General features: G+C 43.4%; 1 protein-coding gene across 5 annotated transcripts in view; it reads left to right on the top strand.

Annotated features, from left to right (window-relative positions):
- Positions 1–18080, top strand: part of BLNK (B cell linker) — a 105507-nt gene that overhangs the window by 52976 nt on the left and 34451 nt on the right. The window contains exon 1 of one of the 5 annotated variants that reach the window (XM_026094159.2): positions 3421–3728. The exons of 3 other annotated variants lie outside the window; for them this stretch is intronic. In XM_026094159.2, the coding sequence (XP_025949944.1) occupies positions 3682–3728 (47 nt within the window). In that variant the 5' untranslated portion in view covers positions 3421–3681. Of the gene's footprint in view, positions 1–3420; positions 3729–18080 lie in introns of those variants that run through there. One more of the 5 variants, XM_064514066.1, reaches the window with a different exon arrangement.

Below are 18080 nucleotides of genomic sequence, written 5' to 3'. Positions count from 1 at the left end.
GTTCCTCTTTGCCATTCTCCTTATGAGCACATGAAGTCAAAGAGGGGCAGTTGCTGGGGCGACAACAACTACAAAAATAGGATGACGTTATAACTGCCTCCAGACCATCCCGGGCCTCCTAAAGAGGAAGGAAGGCCGCTGCTGGGAGCCGAGCTCAGTGATGCCCTGCCCCATCTCCTCTGCCCAGGGCCCCAGACACATCACTTCTGGGGTCAAGGAAAGGCGAGGAGAGAGGGAGTCCCTTCACCTACCTGCACTTTCGCTGGTCTGCAGGGCTCCTTCTCCCCAGAAACTGCGGCTGCCCCCTTTCTACCTCGCATCACTCTGTTGAGTGCATCGGCTGGATGACCAGCACGGCTCATCTTTGTGCTTTCCTCACGTATGGTTTGAGTAAAGGCTTTTACAGACTGATTTTGGGCTACACAAAAACCTTCTTGACCACAGATAGGATCAGTCCCAATGTGTGCCAGAAATTTGATTCTGAAACCATCTGCTAGGAAAAGTAGAGGCCTCGGGCCGTTTGGCAGGATTTGGGTGTGTTATTTATTTAAGGCTAAGTGGTTGTCCTATCCTGTCCTACCCAGACAAGCTTGGTCAATACCAGGGATAGATGACTGCATATGCAGATTGGGAGGCAGAACAGAAAGCACTAAGCAGGCTGTAGTCTTTTCTGATGAGACTGCAGTGTTTAGATCCCAATGCTCCAGGTGCAGGCACACATTTAAACTGGGGAAGAGGAGGGATTTCACTGTGGGATCATAACCAGAGAGGCTTTGGTTGACATCATCTGATTTGGGAGATGGAGGGTTCCTTCTCTTAATTTCAGGACTTAGACACCCTGTGCTCGACTCTGTTAGTTTCCCAGGCATAGCATATGCTAAGGTGGCCAGGAGAAAGTCTCTGTCACATGCTTTAGATTTAAGATAACGCAGGGACGCTGGGCCCTGCACGTGCTATTCTTTCTGGGGAGGACGGGGCCGACATATCTTTGCCCACGTTCTGCGTGAGCAAAGAGAGCCAAACCCTGTGCTAGTGACCTCCGCTAATTCTAGCCCAGGCCTCTTCCCCTCCGACAAAGACTCAGAGTGTCTTGATGGGGGTGGAAATAAGGGGAAATAAGATGTGCTCTGTGCAAGCATTCAGACAAGTGCTTATCTCCTTCCCCTGTACAGCTTTCCAGGATCAGGTAAAAACAAGCCCTGCAGGAGCAGTGGGAAAAGCTTTTTTTGCTACAAGATGCTAGCGGATATTAACGTGAGGAAGGACTGTGCGTTGGGCCACATGTGTGCCTGGAAAAAACAAGCAGGCTGTGGCCTGTGGCAGCTTCCACAAACTCCCACGAGCAAGCCTTGCGCAGTGGGAGCTTTCTCAGGAGCGACCTTTGGGCAGCAGTGCCAGTTCAAGCAGTCACACACCCTGTTTCTCCCGGCTGCGCTCTCGCAAGCATGTGTGCGCTCAACCAAATCGAAGAACCCTGCCAAGTTGAAACTTCTTTTTTTTTTACTTTTGGTTACTCTGTGCTAGATCACTTGTAGCGGATGGATTCCTTTCCCAGTCTGTTTCACTGCACAGCTACGTGGACGCCTGAGCCGGCAGATCACCGGGATCTGTGGTGCTCAGGCAGGAGGGAACTGGCTGAAGCTGTGCTGCTACCAAGCACGGCGCAAGGCCAAGTCCGGCCTCAGGGCCCGCCCCAAGAAGAGGGCAGCCGTGGGGACGCCTTCTCGGGGGCAGAGCCCAAGGACGAGGCGGCAGCGCTCTGCAGACCAGGGCGAAAGCCCTCTGCACCAGCACCACGCGCTGCCCCGCATTAAAACCCGTAAACTGTTGAGTCAGGGGCAAACGAGGTGAAAGCAGTACGCAGTGCGAATGACAGGCTACCACCAAAGATCTCAGAGGGAAACAATTTGGGATTTCTCTGCTAGTCAGGCAAGAGCCAGGTTTTGTCTGAGAGAAATCAATGCATGGGCCTGCTGAGCAAATCCCAAATTCTGATATAAATTTAGATATAGCAAGATTATGTAAGCAAAAAGTAAAGTGACACTGCAAATTATTTACACCCACTTCTTCACACTGCAAGAGTGCAACCTTAATCATCAAGATAACTTTTATAGAATAAACTTGCGAAGGTGTCCAGTTCATAAATCAAGCTGGAATTCCAGAAATGTGTATAGTAAATGATATTATTATGCTATTCCTTAAAGCCCATGAACTTTCTAAGATACCCCAGATAGTACAATTTGTTCAATACCGGCCATCCCTAGAGAAATGCTGTATGGAAATACACAGCGACGACCATGCTGAAAGCTCGGAGACAAAAATCATTAGCCATGCCAAAATCAGAGACACAAATCTTGTGGCATCCTCTCTGTCTCCCCACTAGACAGTCTTCTGCACTAACCAGGAAAGGGTGTTTGGCCACAACATTTTCACAAAGAAACAACTACAATCAGTACATTCAGGGAGGAAACACATCCAGGTGGAAATCTAGTCAAAGTGGCTGGAGAATCTCCCCAAGAAACACCTCCTGATGTCCTCAAAACATATCGCACTTACCATAGGGTTATTATCATGATTCAGATATACATTTATAAAAAAAAAAAGAAAAAGTAGATTTCCCACCTAGAGCAGCCCTAGCTTATAAACTAAGCCACAGACAAGTCACAGGTATAGAAAGGAGAGACAACAGAAGCCACATAATTCAAAAAGCCCGTTAGTCAGCACTTCAGGATAAAGACCGACCGTGAATCCCTGCTTATTCACCCCTCAGAAACAAGCAGCTGCCTAGAGAGATCGACCTGAAAAAGAAACAAATGGCTGAGCCCCAGACTAGACAAAAAATCCCAGGCTCGGACATAAAACAGAGCCGTTAAACACTGCTCGGCCACCTGCACCTTGGGTGGGAACAGCCTTGCCCAGGCTGGATCAGGGTTTGCTGCTGCCTTAGCTTAAGAGGGTGAGGAAACGTTTCTGTTTCTGACAGCGGCATTCAAAAGGACGGGGACATCGGGGCAGTTTTCTGACTTTTGCCGGAGACCCTTTGGGAAGGGGAAGGTCCCCACGGCAGCGTGTCGCGAGCCGGCGCATCCTAACCGGGGGAGCACCACGCAGGGCGCAGGGCCGGGCGCACACTGGGGCTGGGGGCCGGGGCTGGCCGTGGGCCACCCGGCCCCACCGCAGCCCCCAAGGTTATCCGTGTAGAACCGGGGAGCATCCATCCGCCGGGGACACCGTCTCCCAAGGGCTCCCCGAGGCGGAGGGCTCTGAAGGAGGGACCGGGGGGTCCGGAGGGTTGGACGAGGCCTCGCTTTTCCATTGCGAAAGGATTAACCGCGGCTCCCGGGCAGCGGGGCCGCCCCCGCGCCGCCGAGGGCCGGGCCGGGCCGGACCGGAGCAGCGGGTCCCTCCTCTGCCGGCGCCGCGGGGAAGCAGCGAGGCCGCGGCGCCCTCGGTGCAGCGCCGGGGGAGCCTTTATCTGCGGGGCCGCGGCCGCCGCGCCGCGCCGCGCTGCGCGATCCCCCGCGCGGCCACCTGGCTGCAGCCGCGGCGGCGGCGGGAGGAGGAAGCGGCGGCAGGTGGCGGCGGAGCCGCTCGGGCGCCCCGAGGGGGCGGAGAGGCGCCGGGGCCGGGGCCGGGCCGGGCCAGGCCGCGGCGGGGAGCGGCGGGCCGGCAGCGCGGAGCATGGAGAGGCTGAACAAGCTGGCCGTGCCGGCCGGGGAGAAGCTCAGGTAGGCGGCGGCGGAGCGCGGCGGGCGGGGGGGAATGAGCCCTGCGTAAGTTAGGATTGAATTAGCTGCTTAATGGTTTAGTCGTACCTGTGGGGGTCCTGCGAGGGCGGCTTTCCTAAGTTCTTCAGGAACCTGTTAAGCCCTTTAATATTTCCCGGCCTTCGAAAGAAGTGACAGAATATAGGGAACTGGAAAACGGGAAATCTTCCTAAGTGAAGGAGAAAAACTTTAAATACAGTGTTTGAGAGAAAAAGCAGAAGCTGACCATTACTGGAGTATTTTTAGTGTGACTGGTGTGCTGAAATTGGCTCCCCTAGGCTTTTCTTCATCATATGATGTTTTTTTTTTAATGTTGAAAAGAAGTCTCATTTCAGATTACAGTGAAATAGGAACTACACACACACAAATAAGAAGGAAATGCTGGAAAACAAATCTTCTAAAATAACCCATATTTGAACACTCACCTTTCTCAGCCTCCTTCCCTCTACCCAGAAACTCTCATGGAAATCAGAATATTCCCTTGGAACAGCCCTTCTTGACAGCTACGCTTTCCACACTGTTGAAATACTGGGGGATGAAGGGAGGGCACCTGCGGAGCTGCAGTGGCCCTTCTCCTCCTCTGCACAGCATACTGCATGCAGCCTAGTGGGCTGCATCCCACGTCCCTGGGAAGGACTCTCGGGAAGGATCAACGGATAGGGGACACACTGGGAAAGTATACAGTCAATATCTTCACTGACTCTAATGTATCACCTTATAATTTCTAAATGGTGTCAAGGTTCACTATTAGGATAAACTAGTTATCACAAGATGATAAGCAAGTGATGCGATGGAAAACTTGATGCCATCAGAACAGTTACTGATATATAAAGAAATAAAACACCCACTCTCCTCTGTGATAAAATGGTAGCCAGGATGCAGCTGATGCACCATTGCAAGAAGTTAAAACAGGATTACTTTCCGATACTTAGGAGGTTCTATATGCCAGGGTTGTAACGGTCTGCAACTTGTTTGTGTACCAATTCAGAACTACTAAATTGGAAAGGGATGCCACTGCATCCCTGCTGCATCTTCAGGTTGGCTGACACTTCATCTTGATTGAAGTTTTAATATTGTTGCAAAATAAGGAAGAGGAGCAGGTAGCTCTACTTTGTTCTATTATCTTGAAGTATCAAAGGCTACTTTTTCTCTTCTCCTCTGTGCCAGTTCATTGTGGTTCTGCAAGGAACGTAGAAGTACACTTGTCGCTCAAATCTGTGAGCATTCTCAGTGCACACGTGTGTATGGGAGATGCCTGGCTGGTTCAGAGTTTGTACTGAATGTTATGTGCATGAAAAGGCTACATTAGAATCTGACTTTCTCCATATGTTAAGATGTATTCCTACAAAACAAAATTTCACTTGGTATAATTCTAGTTCAAATATTTTTCTAAAGACTAGCATTGCTGTTGAGTCAGTGTCTGAGCTTAGAGGTGGGGTTTTTTTCCCCAAGTGTAGATCTGAAAAACTAGGTATTAAGTGGTTTTAATAATCTTATATCAATCTTTCTCTCACCATTCTCTGTGGGTATATTTGAATCTACCAGACCTAGCTTTTTGTTGCGTTAGCAAGTCTTGCATCAGATCTGAATTACTAACATATTCAATTCCTATTTTTTTATCTCAACAATAACAACTAAAAGTGGTCTTACGTGCCTCTTTAACTACGATGTTGTGGTTACGGACATTGTTTGCAGTTGCAATTAACTCGTACAATTAACTTGAGTATCAGATAGGAATGCTGGGACTTCATGGAATTCCAGAATTATTTTTAGGTAGCGTGATAAGGTATGCGTGGTATTATACAAATATTCCTTCCAAGTACGCTATGTATTCTAATTGCTTCCATGTAGTCAGGAAAGCATGAATTCCAAGGCTAGGCTAATTTATTAGGAGATAAATTAATTTGTGTAGTGCAGACAAAGTATTCCTGGGTACTTCTTAAAGAATAGTTTTCTAAAGTGTGGCGTGAAATACAAGAGCAATAGCCACGTTAGCAGGGCAGGCTTTGGTGTGCCTTGATTTCAGCCTAAACTTTCAGAAAATAATTTTATGCTTCAGACAAATGTATACGTAAATAGATGCACTCGTAATCAAGGATGATAGCTGGCAAAGGTAACATGAAGTTAGCAACTCAAAAGATATAGCACCAAACTTGCAGAAGCTTTTGTGGTACAGCTTCCTTAAACTAAGATTCTGTGATTCCTACTCTTTAAATAATTTCCAGCTGCTGTATATGACTCCTGTAACATCTCCTCAGGCTTGCTGCATTTTTTGTTATGACCACAAACCTTAATAACGACCCTTTGCTCTTAGTTGTTTTCAGCTGTGTATCACAAAGCCATTTTCAAAGGCATCATTACCATCCCCACTGCAGAGACAGACAAACCATGGCATAAACCAGAAGCTTGCCACAAGCTTTCATTTATCTAAGGTCATAAAGATGACAACTTCTAGATTAAAAACAGGTCACTTTTCCAACTCTAAAGAGCACAGTTTCATGTTCACTTCAGATGACTTCATCAACTTGTTGCAATTTCTTTTTCCTAAAAAAGCCTTAAAATCACTGCCTCCAACCGTAACTTCCAAATCTATGAAAAGCAACTAATTTTTTTTCTGAAGTTGGACAAGTGTGTGTTTATCTGCAATACAAAGCAAATCCTTTTGTTTTATTATCACCTGCTAAACAGGAGGGCTTAAATCCTAATTCTGTTAAAATCAAGTGGAGTTTCCCTAAGACCTAGCTAGATGTCAGCTAGATGTCTATCAAATTTGAAGGTATTTATGGTCCTTGCTAATTTTCTGCTCATACAGATAGCTTGATTGTAACTACTGGGTCTTTTCTTCTTTCATCTATTCTAGGGCACTTTGACAATATATTCCCCCTAACTTTAACCAATATAACTGATGACAAAACTTTAGAGTGGAAACTAGGTCTAAGAGTTCTTTGAGTTCCAATATCAGCTGCAAGTTATAGACTGTAGTTTTGCCTCTCTGTTTTACAAAGGTATTCCTCCTGAAAGTCCATAAGTTCATTTAACTGTAAACTGATGACTTTTGTATAGGATATCTTATTATAGGGAATACTTCCTCTTTGAGAAAATGAATTGGGAATAATTGAATATTAGTTTTGCACTGTAAGTAAGTATTTTTATTACACTAATCTTACTAATTTTTTCCTGCTAATGGTAAATAGTTGCAACTTACTCTAGTTTTTTAAACTCAAATTTTAACTCAGCAATGAACAAGACAAAAAAAAACAAAATAAACAGACAGGAAAGAAACTCAAGTTTCAAAGTAAGTTGGAGAATGCTCCCCACTACAGAATCAGGCACCAGAATCCACATCCAGCTTTAACATTTTTCCCCTTTCAGAGCTGCGGAGGAAAGGATATGCAAATGCACACAATTAATTCTGTGCTGCTCAGTGGCCTGAGAGCCCAAATCGGAGGAAATGTTCCCCATTAAGAGATTTATCGGCGTGACCCCTTCTAGTTGCTCATCACTGCCTCTCCCGCACAAGTCGCGGCCCCTTCGCGTCTGCTGTTCTGCCCGCGCTGTTTTCTAGCCAAAGCCTCAGCTGCCTCCAGCCTGAGGCCCAAAGGCAGTAACAGCAATGACGGTCCTCTGGGCCTTCACCCATGGGGTTCCCACCTCCAGCACCCATTCGCCTCACCTTCCAGCTTCTCCTGACAGCTTTCCACTACGCAGTCATCTTCTGTCATGACAGCAGCTACTGTGGCACACCAGCATTTTAACCCAACAAGACGAGAGCTGCTGTAAAGTCGCATTAAATCATGGTGCTGCTTGTATAGTTTTTACACATTGAAAAGGAACAAGTAAAGGAACACAGGAATGGGGAAAAGGAGGTCTCCAGCCAAATTTGCCATGCTGATGAGTACAAGTAAGAGCTTTTCCTATGGGGTTATTCAGTCCAGCTTGCCACACAAAACAAGGAGTTGTGATTAAATGATGAAGCTGTATAATTTGTTTCCTCTAGCTCTCTGCCAGTTTAATCCGTTCATGAATGTTTCTCACCTCTGGACTTTGCACTTATCTCATTCCATTCCAAACTTCCCAAAATACCACTGTGAGAATCTCCTCTTACACCCCCAGCAAGACTTCCCCAACTGAATCTTTCCATTGTTTTTCTCTTTGCCATTGTTCTCTCTGCACAAGCATTTCATAAGAACGGTCCCTTTAAAATGTCCCCCACCCCCAATCCTTCTCCCTGACTACCTCATCCTGCCTGGACCAAATTCTGTCGCTGTCTGCCATACTGCCCTCTTCACTCAAAGCAGATTTCATATACAAAACCTTCTAATAAGAATATTTGGTGCACACTGCAATTAGGGAAATTTGTGACCTGCTATTTCACATATCTAATGGAAGTGCCTCAAAACTATTTCTGTCATAGGTAAGAATCTGACTGCATGAATCAGTTGAAAGCCATTTTTACCCCTCTTCACTTCTGCAGATGATTTATAAGACCTGACCACTAGAAAAGAAAACATATGTGCTCATTACATAGTTTCCTCCTTATACATTTTGTTGTTGTCAGTGATTATTGTATTAGAGGATAGATTTTTAGTTTTTATATAACATCCTTTCTATTCTAAGTATCCTAAAGCATGTTACAATATGATAGATAAGTAAATATCACTTTTAAAAAGCAAATATCATCAGTTTTATGTGTTCAGCAGACCAGAGAATTGGAAAACTGATAGAAAACAAGGCCCAAAAGGGATCGTGTTTTCTTATTTGATTGTAGGGAACCCTCTTAGATTTTTTGGTAGACTGTGAAAGGACTTTATATAATGTGTAAATAAGTTTGTTTTGTAACAGCCATACTAAATGACTGAGGGGCAAAGGAAGCCTGAAAATTTTGTCAGTATCTTTGTTCCTAATCCATTAATACGTATATACATTTTGGAAAGTTTAATTTCTAGATATAAGTGAAGCCAGATGTGCAATGCTACAAGTTTATGAGCTCAACATAAATGCTATACTAAATAGTAAATATTTTAGCAAGAATTAAAATAATGCATCATGAGGCAAAAATATGAAAGACACGAGCATGTATTTTTCAAGCTCAGTACAGGGGTAACTGGGTGAAGTGGGCTGTGAATAAAAGCGGTCAGACTACATAGCTAAATGATCCCTTCACATCTTAAAATACAGACACTGGCATCTGTGCAAGAAGCATAGAGGCAGCTAAGCGCTACTGAAGCTGTAGTTACATGGCCAGTTTAATTCGGCATAAGGCTGAGCTGCTGCCAAGAGAACGGGTCCCTTTCTGCCCCCCTCCCGCCCTCCCTGCTGCCCCACCGTTGGTTGCCGCCCTCGCACTGGCAGGAGGGTTCCCGCAGCCATGCGATGGGCCAGATCTGATCTTGCTGATACCATACTGGCAAAAGGAAAAAGAAATTAGTTTTTCAGCTGGATGTGTTCCCTCATCCATCATAGCTAGATAAGCACTGAAGTCAAAACGAAGTGGACAGAGAAGGGCAGGGTTTCCCCTTTCAGTAGCAGCCTATGGAGGCTCCATTAAGGTGTCCATATAACTCTGGACCAAAATACTTCTCCTGAAGTTCTAGCAAAATTTGCTATGCTTCAGTACAAAATAAACAAAACAGACCCATGAGTAGCTGCTGTTAGATCCCTACCAGTGCAGATGCCCCTACTCCACCCTGCAGTCTGTGCTGGATATGCTGCTTCTGTAGGTTGAGCAAAAACACTTGTGGCCCAGGTACAGAAAGTGTTCCTAGTCCCCGTCAGATATGTCAGAATAGGTCCACCTCCCTACTCACCTCTGTTGATTCTAAACAAGTGGTAAAGTCACTTGAGCTAAAGGCAATTTAATACTAAAGGCATTACATTTAATAATTTATAAGTTAGTGCTGAAGACATAAAATGCAAAATCTGCAATTTTTGCTATAAACATTATGTAACAAGCAAAAGTATGCCAAGGAAATCAGTCGCTACACTGGAGCTGCTAATTGGTAAGGAACAGACTGAAAGTGGAAAAAATATTATCCTTCAGAGAGGAACCAGAGAGAATTCCAATCTCCTTCCAGCTCAGGTGGTCCCATAGAGAAACACTGCCTAAGAGAGGAAAACCGTGTTAGCGAATGGGAAAAAGAGGTACTGGACTGTAAAGGACAATTTAAAATGTATGCTGAAAGTCCAGTTGCGTGTTTTGGGGTTTTTCCTTTATTATTGTTCATGCTGAGCAAGTATGAATGGAACCAGTAAGGTTTTTCCTTTTTTTGTTTGTGTTTTTTTTTAAGACAAATCTTGCCTCTAACAGAAAGCAATACAACTTTTTCTAAAAACCTTAAAATTAGAGAATTAATTTCTTGCATCTTCTACTCAGTGTGTAGCACTTATTTACCTAAAAGCTATTCCATTGGAACCAATATCAGACTTGCAAATATTGGGTAGCGTTGAGATATCTGGGGTTATTTTATCTCTAGAACCAGGTTAATGGGAATGTTTAATGCCATATCTAGAATCTCTACTCTCTCCTATTCAGCTGTCAGAGTGCTATTTGGTTGAGCAAGTGCAGACCATTATGAATAAAATGCACTTTTGGTTTGAGGAGAAGAGTAAGAAGTGGATTTAAAAGCGCAAGATCTCCTTTTCTCTAGTACAGACAAGGAGCCCTGCCTTCATACTATCAAGCCCACAAAATTTTCCAGCCCATTGAAAAAGCACACCATTTTATATTCTTCAAAGTCTATGAACTCAGGGGATTAAAACCACTATTTTAGAAAATGTATTTTAGTAGCAATCTTAAATGACACATAGATACTGATGAAGACTGCATTCAGATCATGAAGTGAATTTATTGATACCAGTTCTTATGTGCCTATACTAGTAAGACCTCACCACAAAATTTCAATATATGACTTTAAGGCAGTTGAAGTTATGCATGTGCTTAAACATCTGGCTAGATCTTGGTCACAGCATTACATAACTTAACATAGGATTTTTTTTTCTTAGTTGATCTTCAGTAGGTGGCCAGAACTAAAATGGCAGATCTGAAGTGTGGAAGAGATAGGAGAAGGAAAAACAAATTAATTCACTCTATTCCAACCCCAAATCAAAGATGAGCTTTCCTCTTTCTATGTTCAGTTCACTCATGTTTTTAGGTGTTATTTTCCTCAGTTTTCTTACTTTTCCATTCACCTTCATTTCTTCTATACAACTGTGCCATGCTTTCAACCTGCATGCCTGCAGGAGTGACAAATGTTATTTCAGCTTTCAAAAATGCTGGTAGAACTGTGACTAAAAGTAATGTAACCACTGATAGATGGACGTTTTCTGGGTCCATACCAGGTTCTGTCTTTATTCACTTCCCGGTAATGACTTTGCACTTCCTCTTTTTTTGTGAAGTATAAAAAACACTACTGTAAAATTCTGTCCTTGCTCTGCTATAACCCACAGGACTGTAGAGTACTAGTCCTTCAGGGAGGCATGGAGCTCAGTGAGTTTTAATTTGTATTCTATTTTAGAGTAACTTAATACATTTAGTTTCCCTCTTTTGCTTCCAAGCCTTTCAGAATGGAGTAGGCTTTGTGAATATAGTTTCTGTGTGGGATTTATTTATTCGTTCATTTATTTTTTTAAATGCATCATCCAGTATCTAGACAACCGGTGCATACAAGCGATCAGTTAACCAAGAAGAGTCAGAACAGAGCAAGTCAGTTGCAGAACACAAGATAGCTCCAAACTTACTGTGTCCAAAAGTGACCTCCAATGTTCACTTAGCATATCATAATAGCTAATTCTTCTTTGTACTACTTGCAGCGTGACTGCTATCCAGTGAAGGATAAGGATGACATTTTTGGCATCTCCTTTATGAGATAAATGGGGTAACAAGTTGGATAAAAGGGAAGAGGTGTCCATACCTGAAATGCCCTCAGAGCTGTATTAGATATTTCTATTTTCAAAGGCTATACTAAAAAGCGCCTGGCCCTCACTGGTCTTTGGATAGGCAAAAACATCTGTGAAGGCCCCACAAGTAGTAAAGAAAGATAGCAGGAACCAGATCTACTACTCTCTGCTAAATCACAGAAAAATTAATTTAAAAAAAATTAATACAGTTTAAACAAGTGAAGTATTTAGTATTAATTTACTGCTCATACATATTCAGAAGGAGCCTCAGCCTTCATCTAAAATGAGGGAGCAGTTGCACCAAACAGTCAGTGTCTTTGATAGGGCTTCAGTTGTCTTAGACCTATTGATAAATCTGCATATGCCTATACAGGTAATATAATTAATAATTATTCCTATTACTTATGAGCCCTAGCCAAGTATAGGGACTCCCTGGCTAAGTCAAGATCAAATTAAAATGAAAGGTCTTTCAATTTGCAGAATTCCCAGTCACCTCAAGTCCCTTTTACTGTCTAATTTCATGTTAGGACTAATTTGTGCCAAGGATATAATATGCCTTTACATGCTACATACTTTCATTTATTCTGTCTGTGTTAATGCTTACTAGTGAAAGAGAGGTTGACAGTTTGTATGTCAAGATTACCTAGAGGGCATATGAAGATGAAAAGTATAATCAATATTTAGCCTTTCTGTGCCTCTGTGTATACCATGTAAACACACACCTGCTCCCGTTACGGTTTTTGCCTCTAGACAGAATAGTGGATGATTGAAAAGTGAGCAGAATAGGATGCTATTCAGACTTTAAGGAAACAATATTCTTGACAAAACTAAAATATTTATAGTCACCTCCTCTTATATATCTCATGAACACAGCAGAAGACAATTTGTTGTGCCTGCTTCCTCTCAGATAGGCATCTGTAATTGATTTCTCCCCATAGCAAGCCTCTTTCAACTTCTTTCTTCATAGCTTCGCAATAGCCTTCACAGATAAAGATCAAAGGCTCATTGCAGTGAACTGATGGTTTGGTGCCACAAGTTACCACCTCTAGCTCCAAACTTCCTCCCTTCCCACCACAAAAAGCATTGCAGGGGGTGGGCTGCCATAAGCCCCCAGAGAGCGTGAGGGGCAGCAGCCTCCTATCCCAGGCCAGCAGCAACTGAACCAGTATCTGACTGCACCCCAAGAATCCAACTTTGCACATCCACATTATATAGCGGTCACAGAAAGGTCACAGAAAACTCACCATCATGATGCCAGTCTGCATTTCCCTTCTCACTGCTCCAGTAGAATATAGTACAGCAGTGCATGCGTGGGGAGCTCTGAGGCAATTGCAGTAGGCCCAAAGAAAGGAATTAGATGCCATCCATATTTGGGGGTTTCATTTTGCTTCCTACCGAGCAACTGGAACAGGGGAAAAAAAATTTTTGTATTAAATAATTAATTGGGTTGTTCTAGATGCACAGGTATCACAAAGTTGCATCTTAGGAAGATACTCTCGCCCAGTTCACTGAAATCAGTATTCTTGCACAAAGAGCAAGTCAGGGTTGCTGTGCTGATGGAAGCCTGTTGTACCTATGGTGGAGATCTTGTTCATTCACTTAGTTTGAGAAGATAGCCCAAGGTAAGAGCTTCAGGCTTTTCAAAACCTCAAGTGGTGCTTCTACAAATCCCGTTCTTGATGAGCACGTTTTCCCCCCAGCAAGCAGGATTCTTCCCCTTTGTCCAGAAACAATAACCTTCTTTCTTAATTTTGTCACCTGCACACCTGTTTATAAAACTAAAAGCTAATAGAAACACAAAATAAAGACCAGCTGGGACTAGAACTAGCTAGAATAACTGTGCTATGAGGAGCAGTAAAAGAGGGGGCTGGGTACACTGTTCCTCCTTTACAACTTCACATTTTTAAGAACAGAAGCAGTTGTGGTAATTTTTAACATTCTGTTCTTTAATTTTTGTTTTTATCGTAGGTTTTATTCTCCAAATTCCATTACATTCTTCCTTGTTTTTTCTTTTTATGATTTCTTTCTGGAAAAAGAAAAAAGTGGGGGGACTTTGGGAGGGGGGTCATTTCTTTCTTTGTTTTAATTCTCAGTTTGCACCTGTTAAGTCCCCTTTTTCCAGGTTCTCAATGCTAAACCATTGCATTTGCCTGGAAAAGAGGAAATAATTACTTTTTCTTTTTGCTTGACCTGTTAGGCAGTCTTTCTCAAAGACAGAAAATGAGGGTTGCACCCAAAGGGTGACTGTCTTACTTTTTTTAAGTGACTGGAGGCAGTAACTTTATCGTCAGAATACGACACTTTCTAAACACAGAACTAAACAGTGCCTTGTCAGTGAGCGAAGGCTGTACCCAAAAAGGTGCAAGAACTGAACCCAGACTGCAATCCCTTTTTTGGAACGATTTCAAGTTTATCAGTTAAAGTAAAGATCTAACTGAACTTCAGAGGAGGAGAAGCAACATGCAGGTCACTTCATACCGAATGTGTGTGGATTCATAACTAAACTCAGTATTGTTTACCAAGTTTCCCTTATAGGCTTGAATAGGTGCCTATCATTTCTGTCTGAATATAGCCTGTTCAAATTCTGTCTTTTTTTTCTTTCTTTTTCTTTGTCCCCCCAGAGAAACTGGGTCCCAGAGCACAGACAGGTATTTTTCAAGAGGCACTACAGATAATTCAGACTGTCTTGTAAGTGCCGGAAATGTAAAGAGTTATAATTTTAAGTGCTCTGGGTAAACAGAAGTAACTATGTTTGTAACACAGAAAGCTTCCCGTGATTCATTTAAAACTGGTTTTTGTTTGCTGCCACTCCCTACTACTCTGCAGTCAGCAGTGTTCCCAAAAACACGATGATCAGTACCACTCCCGACCCTGAGTGCACACATCTGTGCGCACAGCCAGACGCGCGGAAGCAGCTGTGCCCAGCCCTTCCACCCAGAGGCCCGTATAAACACATCCTTACAGCAGAGGGGTGTCATTTGCCATGGGCCTGGCCTTGCCACGTGCCCAAGCCAGCTGCACAGCTGGAGTACGGTCAACCAGTGTGTGTGGTGATGGTCCAAAGTACTGGATTCACTGCGCACGAATAAGTTAACATACTGCGCTTGCAGACAGATGCCTTTCCGCTCCCGGGAGCGCTGGGAGGCAGCAGCCGCTGAGGAGCAACTCGTGCCGACTGCTGTCAGGCGCCCTCCTCCCTGCCGTCTCTTTGGGAGCGGGCTGAAGGCTGGGCGAGGAAGGTCAGTGGCAGCTGCGTTCCCAGAGCACACGTCACACCAAGGGCCTTACAGGTCCCCTCCTGCGAAAGGGAGTGCACAAAGCAGACTTTGGACTGCACCAATGATCTTGGCAGTCTAAACGTGATCTGGGTACCAAAGGTCAGAATTACCAAAGCTCGGTGCGTAAGCAGGGGATTCCCTAACGAAGAATTCCTAGGAAATGCATACCAAGCCTACAGTCTTTCTAGCCATAGTATATATTTCTCAGTGTCCTCACAGAGTTATGATACTAATAGATACAATTTCTCAGTAACTCATTTAACTGGTGAGGGAATTTCTTATTAAACAGAACTGTCTGAAAATAAGACAGATCTCTTTCTGCATTCTGTGGACTCTGTACCTCAGCTCGCATCTGAGCTGAAAGCATTTTTACACACACTTTATTCTTCTTCTTAATGTTATTTGTATTTTCTTTTTTACTATTTTAATTATGGAAACCTTTTGTGGGATATTTTGCATGCAAAGAACTCAGAGGTTTCCAGCTGATCTTTGAGTGTATAGATGTCATAGGGTAGCCTCTTCCCTAAGGAATCATTCTCCTTCACTTTACCTACATTCCTCATATGCTGAGCTGTGACCAGATCAAAGAGGAGGTGGTTTTGTTTCATTTTGTTTTATCGCAAGGCAGCTCTGCCAGTCCTTGAGCACAGCCAGCTATTTTGTGACATGGCAAGTCCTCCTTTCAAGGTATATTGTATTTGCGGTGGCAAACCTTTGCAGCTTTCTTTACATATGTATCACAGCTAGTGACCTCCTTTTCCATATATCAGATAATCCTGAATTGCTGGAGGTCAAAAGTGAAGATATGGAAAATAGGCAACACAGAGCAAAACGGCATCTCTTTTTTTAGAAATACTTATCCTTGGACCTCAAAGGAAGATGTCCTTCTTTCTCCTCTTCTCCCAGATATACTTTCTAGCTCACTAAACTCATTCTTTCCAGATCTTATCTCCAAGCTGGATCATTGTCTAATAAAATAATCTTCCTTCCTCAGCATTTTCATTGCTTTAGTTAGGTAGGATAAAATCACGTATGTCGCAGTTTGGTCTGTAGGGAATTCAGAAATGAGAAACCTGGATCTAATCTCCCTAGGGCTATCTTTCACTTAGTTCTCATGTTAACCAGTGACTACCTCAATTTTTTCTCGAATATGGGAGTAATGTTTGCCTGTCTCAGAAGAGTGCAGTAAGTATAAAGCAGTATGTTGGTGAAGTTCTCTGAACACACAGAGCACTTGGAGAGTGCTGAGACATCAAGAACAGACCCAGGCTAGACCAATTTCTCCCCTTTAGCAAGTAATACTTCAACTATATTCATAAAGTCCCAAATGAGACCAGTGGAATAGGCTAGCTTTATTTGAATGCAATCTTTCTTGCACATTTTTCAGCTAGTAAAAAGCCCTTTCCTAGAAGTGACTAATTGTTGTGGACTTGTGGTCTGCTAACTGCTTCCAAAATACCTATTGTTTCACTTGACAGCTTCCTACCAATTATTAACACTTCTTGTTGGGCTCCAACAAAGAACAAAGATCTCTGCCTTTAACATGCTAATAACCTAAGGCAGCACAGAGCTGTTTTAAGAGAGAAACTAAAATTTGAGAGGCACTATCCAGTAGCTATAATAGAAAAGGTTTCAGTCATCAGGGAATTATTACCTATATAACAGGCCTGACCAGTCCACTGAACTAACTGGCCATCCATTGCTGTAAAATGGAGCATTAAGTGTAGAGTGCATGCAGAGGGAGGATTCATTTAACCATCTCTGTGTTATTCCCTAAAACCTGTAGAATTTCTAACATATTTGTTAGAAACTTAAAACTTCGTAGAAGCAGCACCTACAGCCAGGATTTCCAAACTTCTCATTTGCATGCTTACTATCAGCAATGAAGGCAGCAGTTTGAAAATCTGTCCCATCTGCTGCCAGTCCCTGATCCAAGTGTCCAAACCAGTGTGCACTAGTCACATAGCTGAAGTGCATCCCAAAATAGTTATCTTGCTGAGAAGTGTTTCAAAAGATTAACAGTAACACAGGCTGTGCCTTTATCTGCAAGCCTGGTTTTAGACTACAAAAAAAAAACAAACAAAAACTCTCAACCAAAGTTGAAAGAAGAGTTGGTGCTTAAGAAACAACTCCTAAGTTTGACCTCTTAATTATCTTTAACTAGCTGCAATGCAAGATAAAACTAGCAATGCTTTGATTATTTTCATTTACAGTACTAGCTGATTGAAAGCCTTGAATGTTTTTAGTATCTGCTCATTCCAAGAGCATAAGCAGTAGTCAGTAGCGAGGTCCTGACTCCACAGCCTTGTGAAGGAAGAAGGTTGTAGTTAAGTGTCTGAAGCAAGGAGCGTCCACAAGGACCACGGCAGACTCCAGCTCCTAGATACTCCCAAGGCTGCTGCTCTGTTCAGTTCCTCCCACAAACAATCCTCTCTACTTAGGAGGTCTGAGGAGATTGTCCTAAATCAAGAGAAGTATTTTAGAGCCAGATGTGAGATGCTCAGGTCCAGGCAAAATATTAAGTGTACGAATATGCTTCAGTTTGCTCATCAGTCTGGAAGGGCCTTTGGGCTTGGGTCAGGGTCCCCTGGGATCTGCAGAGTCCCTCTCTTGGCCAGCTTTGCTATCTGCTCTTCGTCTTTTATACCTTCTCTCTAAAATCACCCACCAGGCAGACAGCCCTTTGTTAAACCTGCCTGTTGTAGCCTGTTTTATCAGGTGACGTCTTAACAAATCTTAGTCTTTGTTAGCCAACTGGACAGACTGCTTTTTACAGCTTGTTAAACTTCATGGGTCAAAGGGGATTACACTTGGCCTGGAGATCACCCTTGGCTGCTGACTGCAGTAGTCTCACGGCTACACAACACACTGGTTACCTGCCTACTCGCACGGGCTTGCTGCAAGTTAAGCAGTCTCCAGGCGACACACTGAGTATTCTAGCAACTAATACAAGAGCTACGCAACAACTTCACATTCAAAGTGAGGAGATTCACAAAAACATATTGGATACTCACCAATTTATCACAATTTGTAATTATAAAACGAAATGGGTCCAGAAAAACAATGAGGGAAAAAACAGGCAAAGATTTTTAGGAAATTCAATTATGCAAAAATGGAAATGTTTTGGTTTCAGTCCATC

Source organism: Dromaius novaehollandiae, chromosome 6, assembly GCF_036370855.1.
Source record: "Dromaius novaehollandiae isolate bDroNov1 chromosome 6, bDroNov1.hap1, whole genome shotgun sequence".
Lineage (NCBI taxonomy): Eukaryota > Metazoa > Chordata > Aves > Casuariiformes > Dromaiidae > Dromaius > Dromaius novaehollandiae.
Note: the sequence above shows the minus strand (reverse complement) of the source record. Positions and strands in the feature narration are given on the sequence as shown.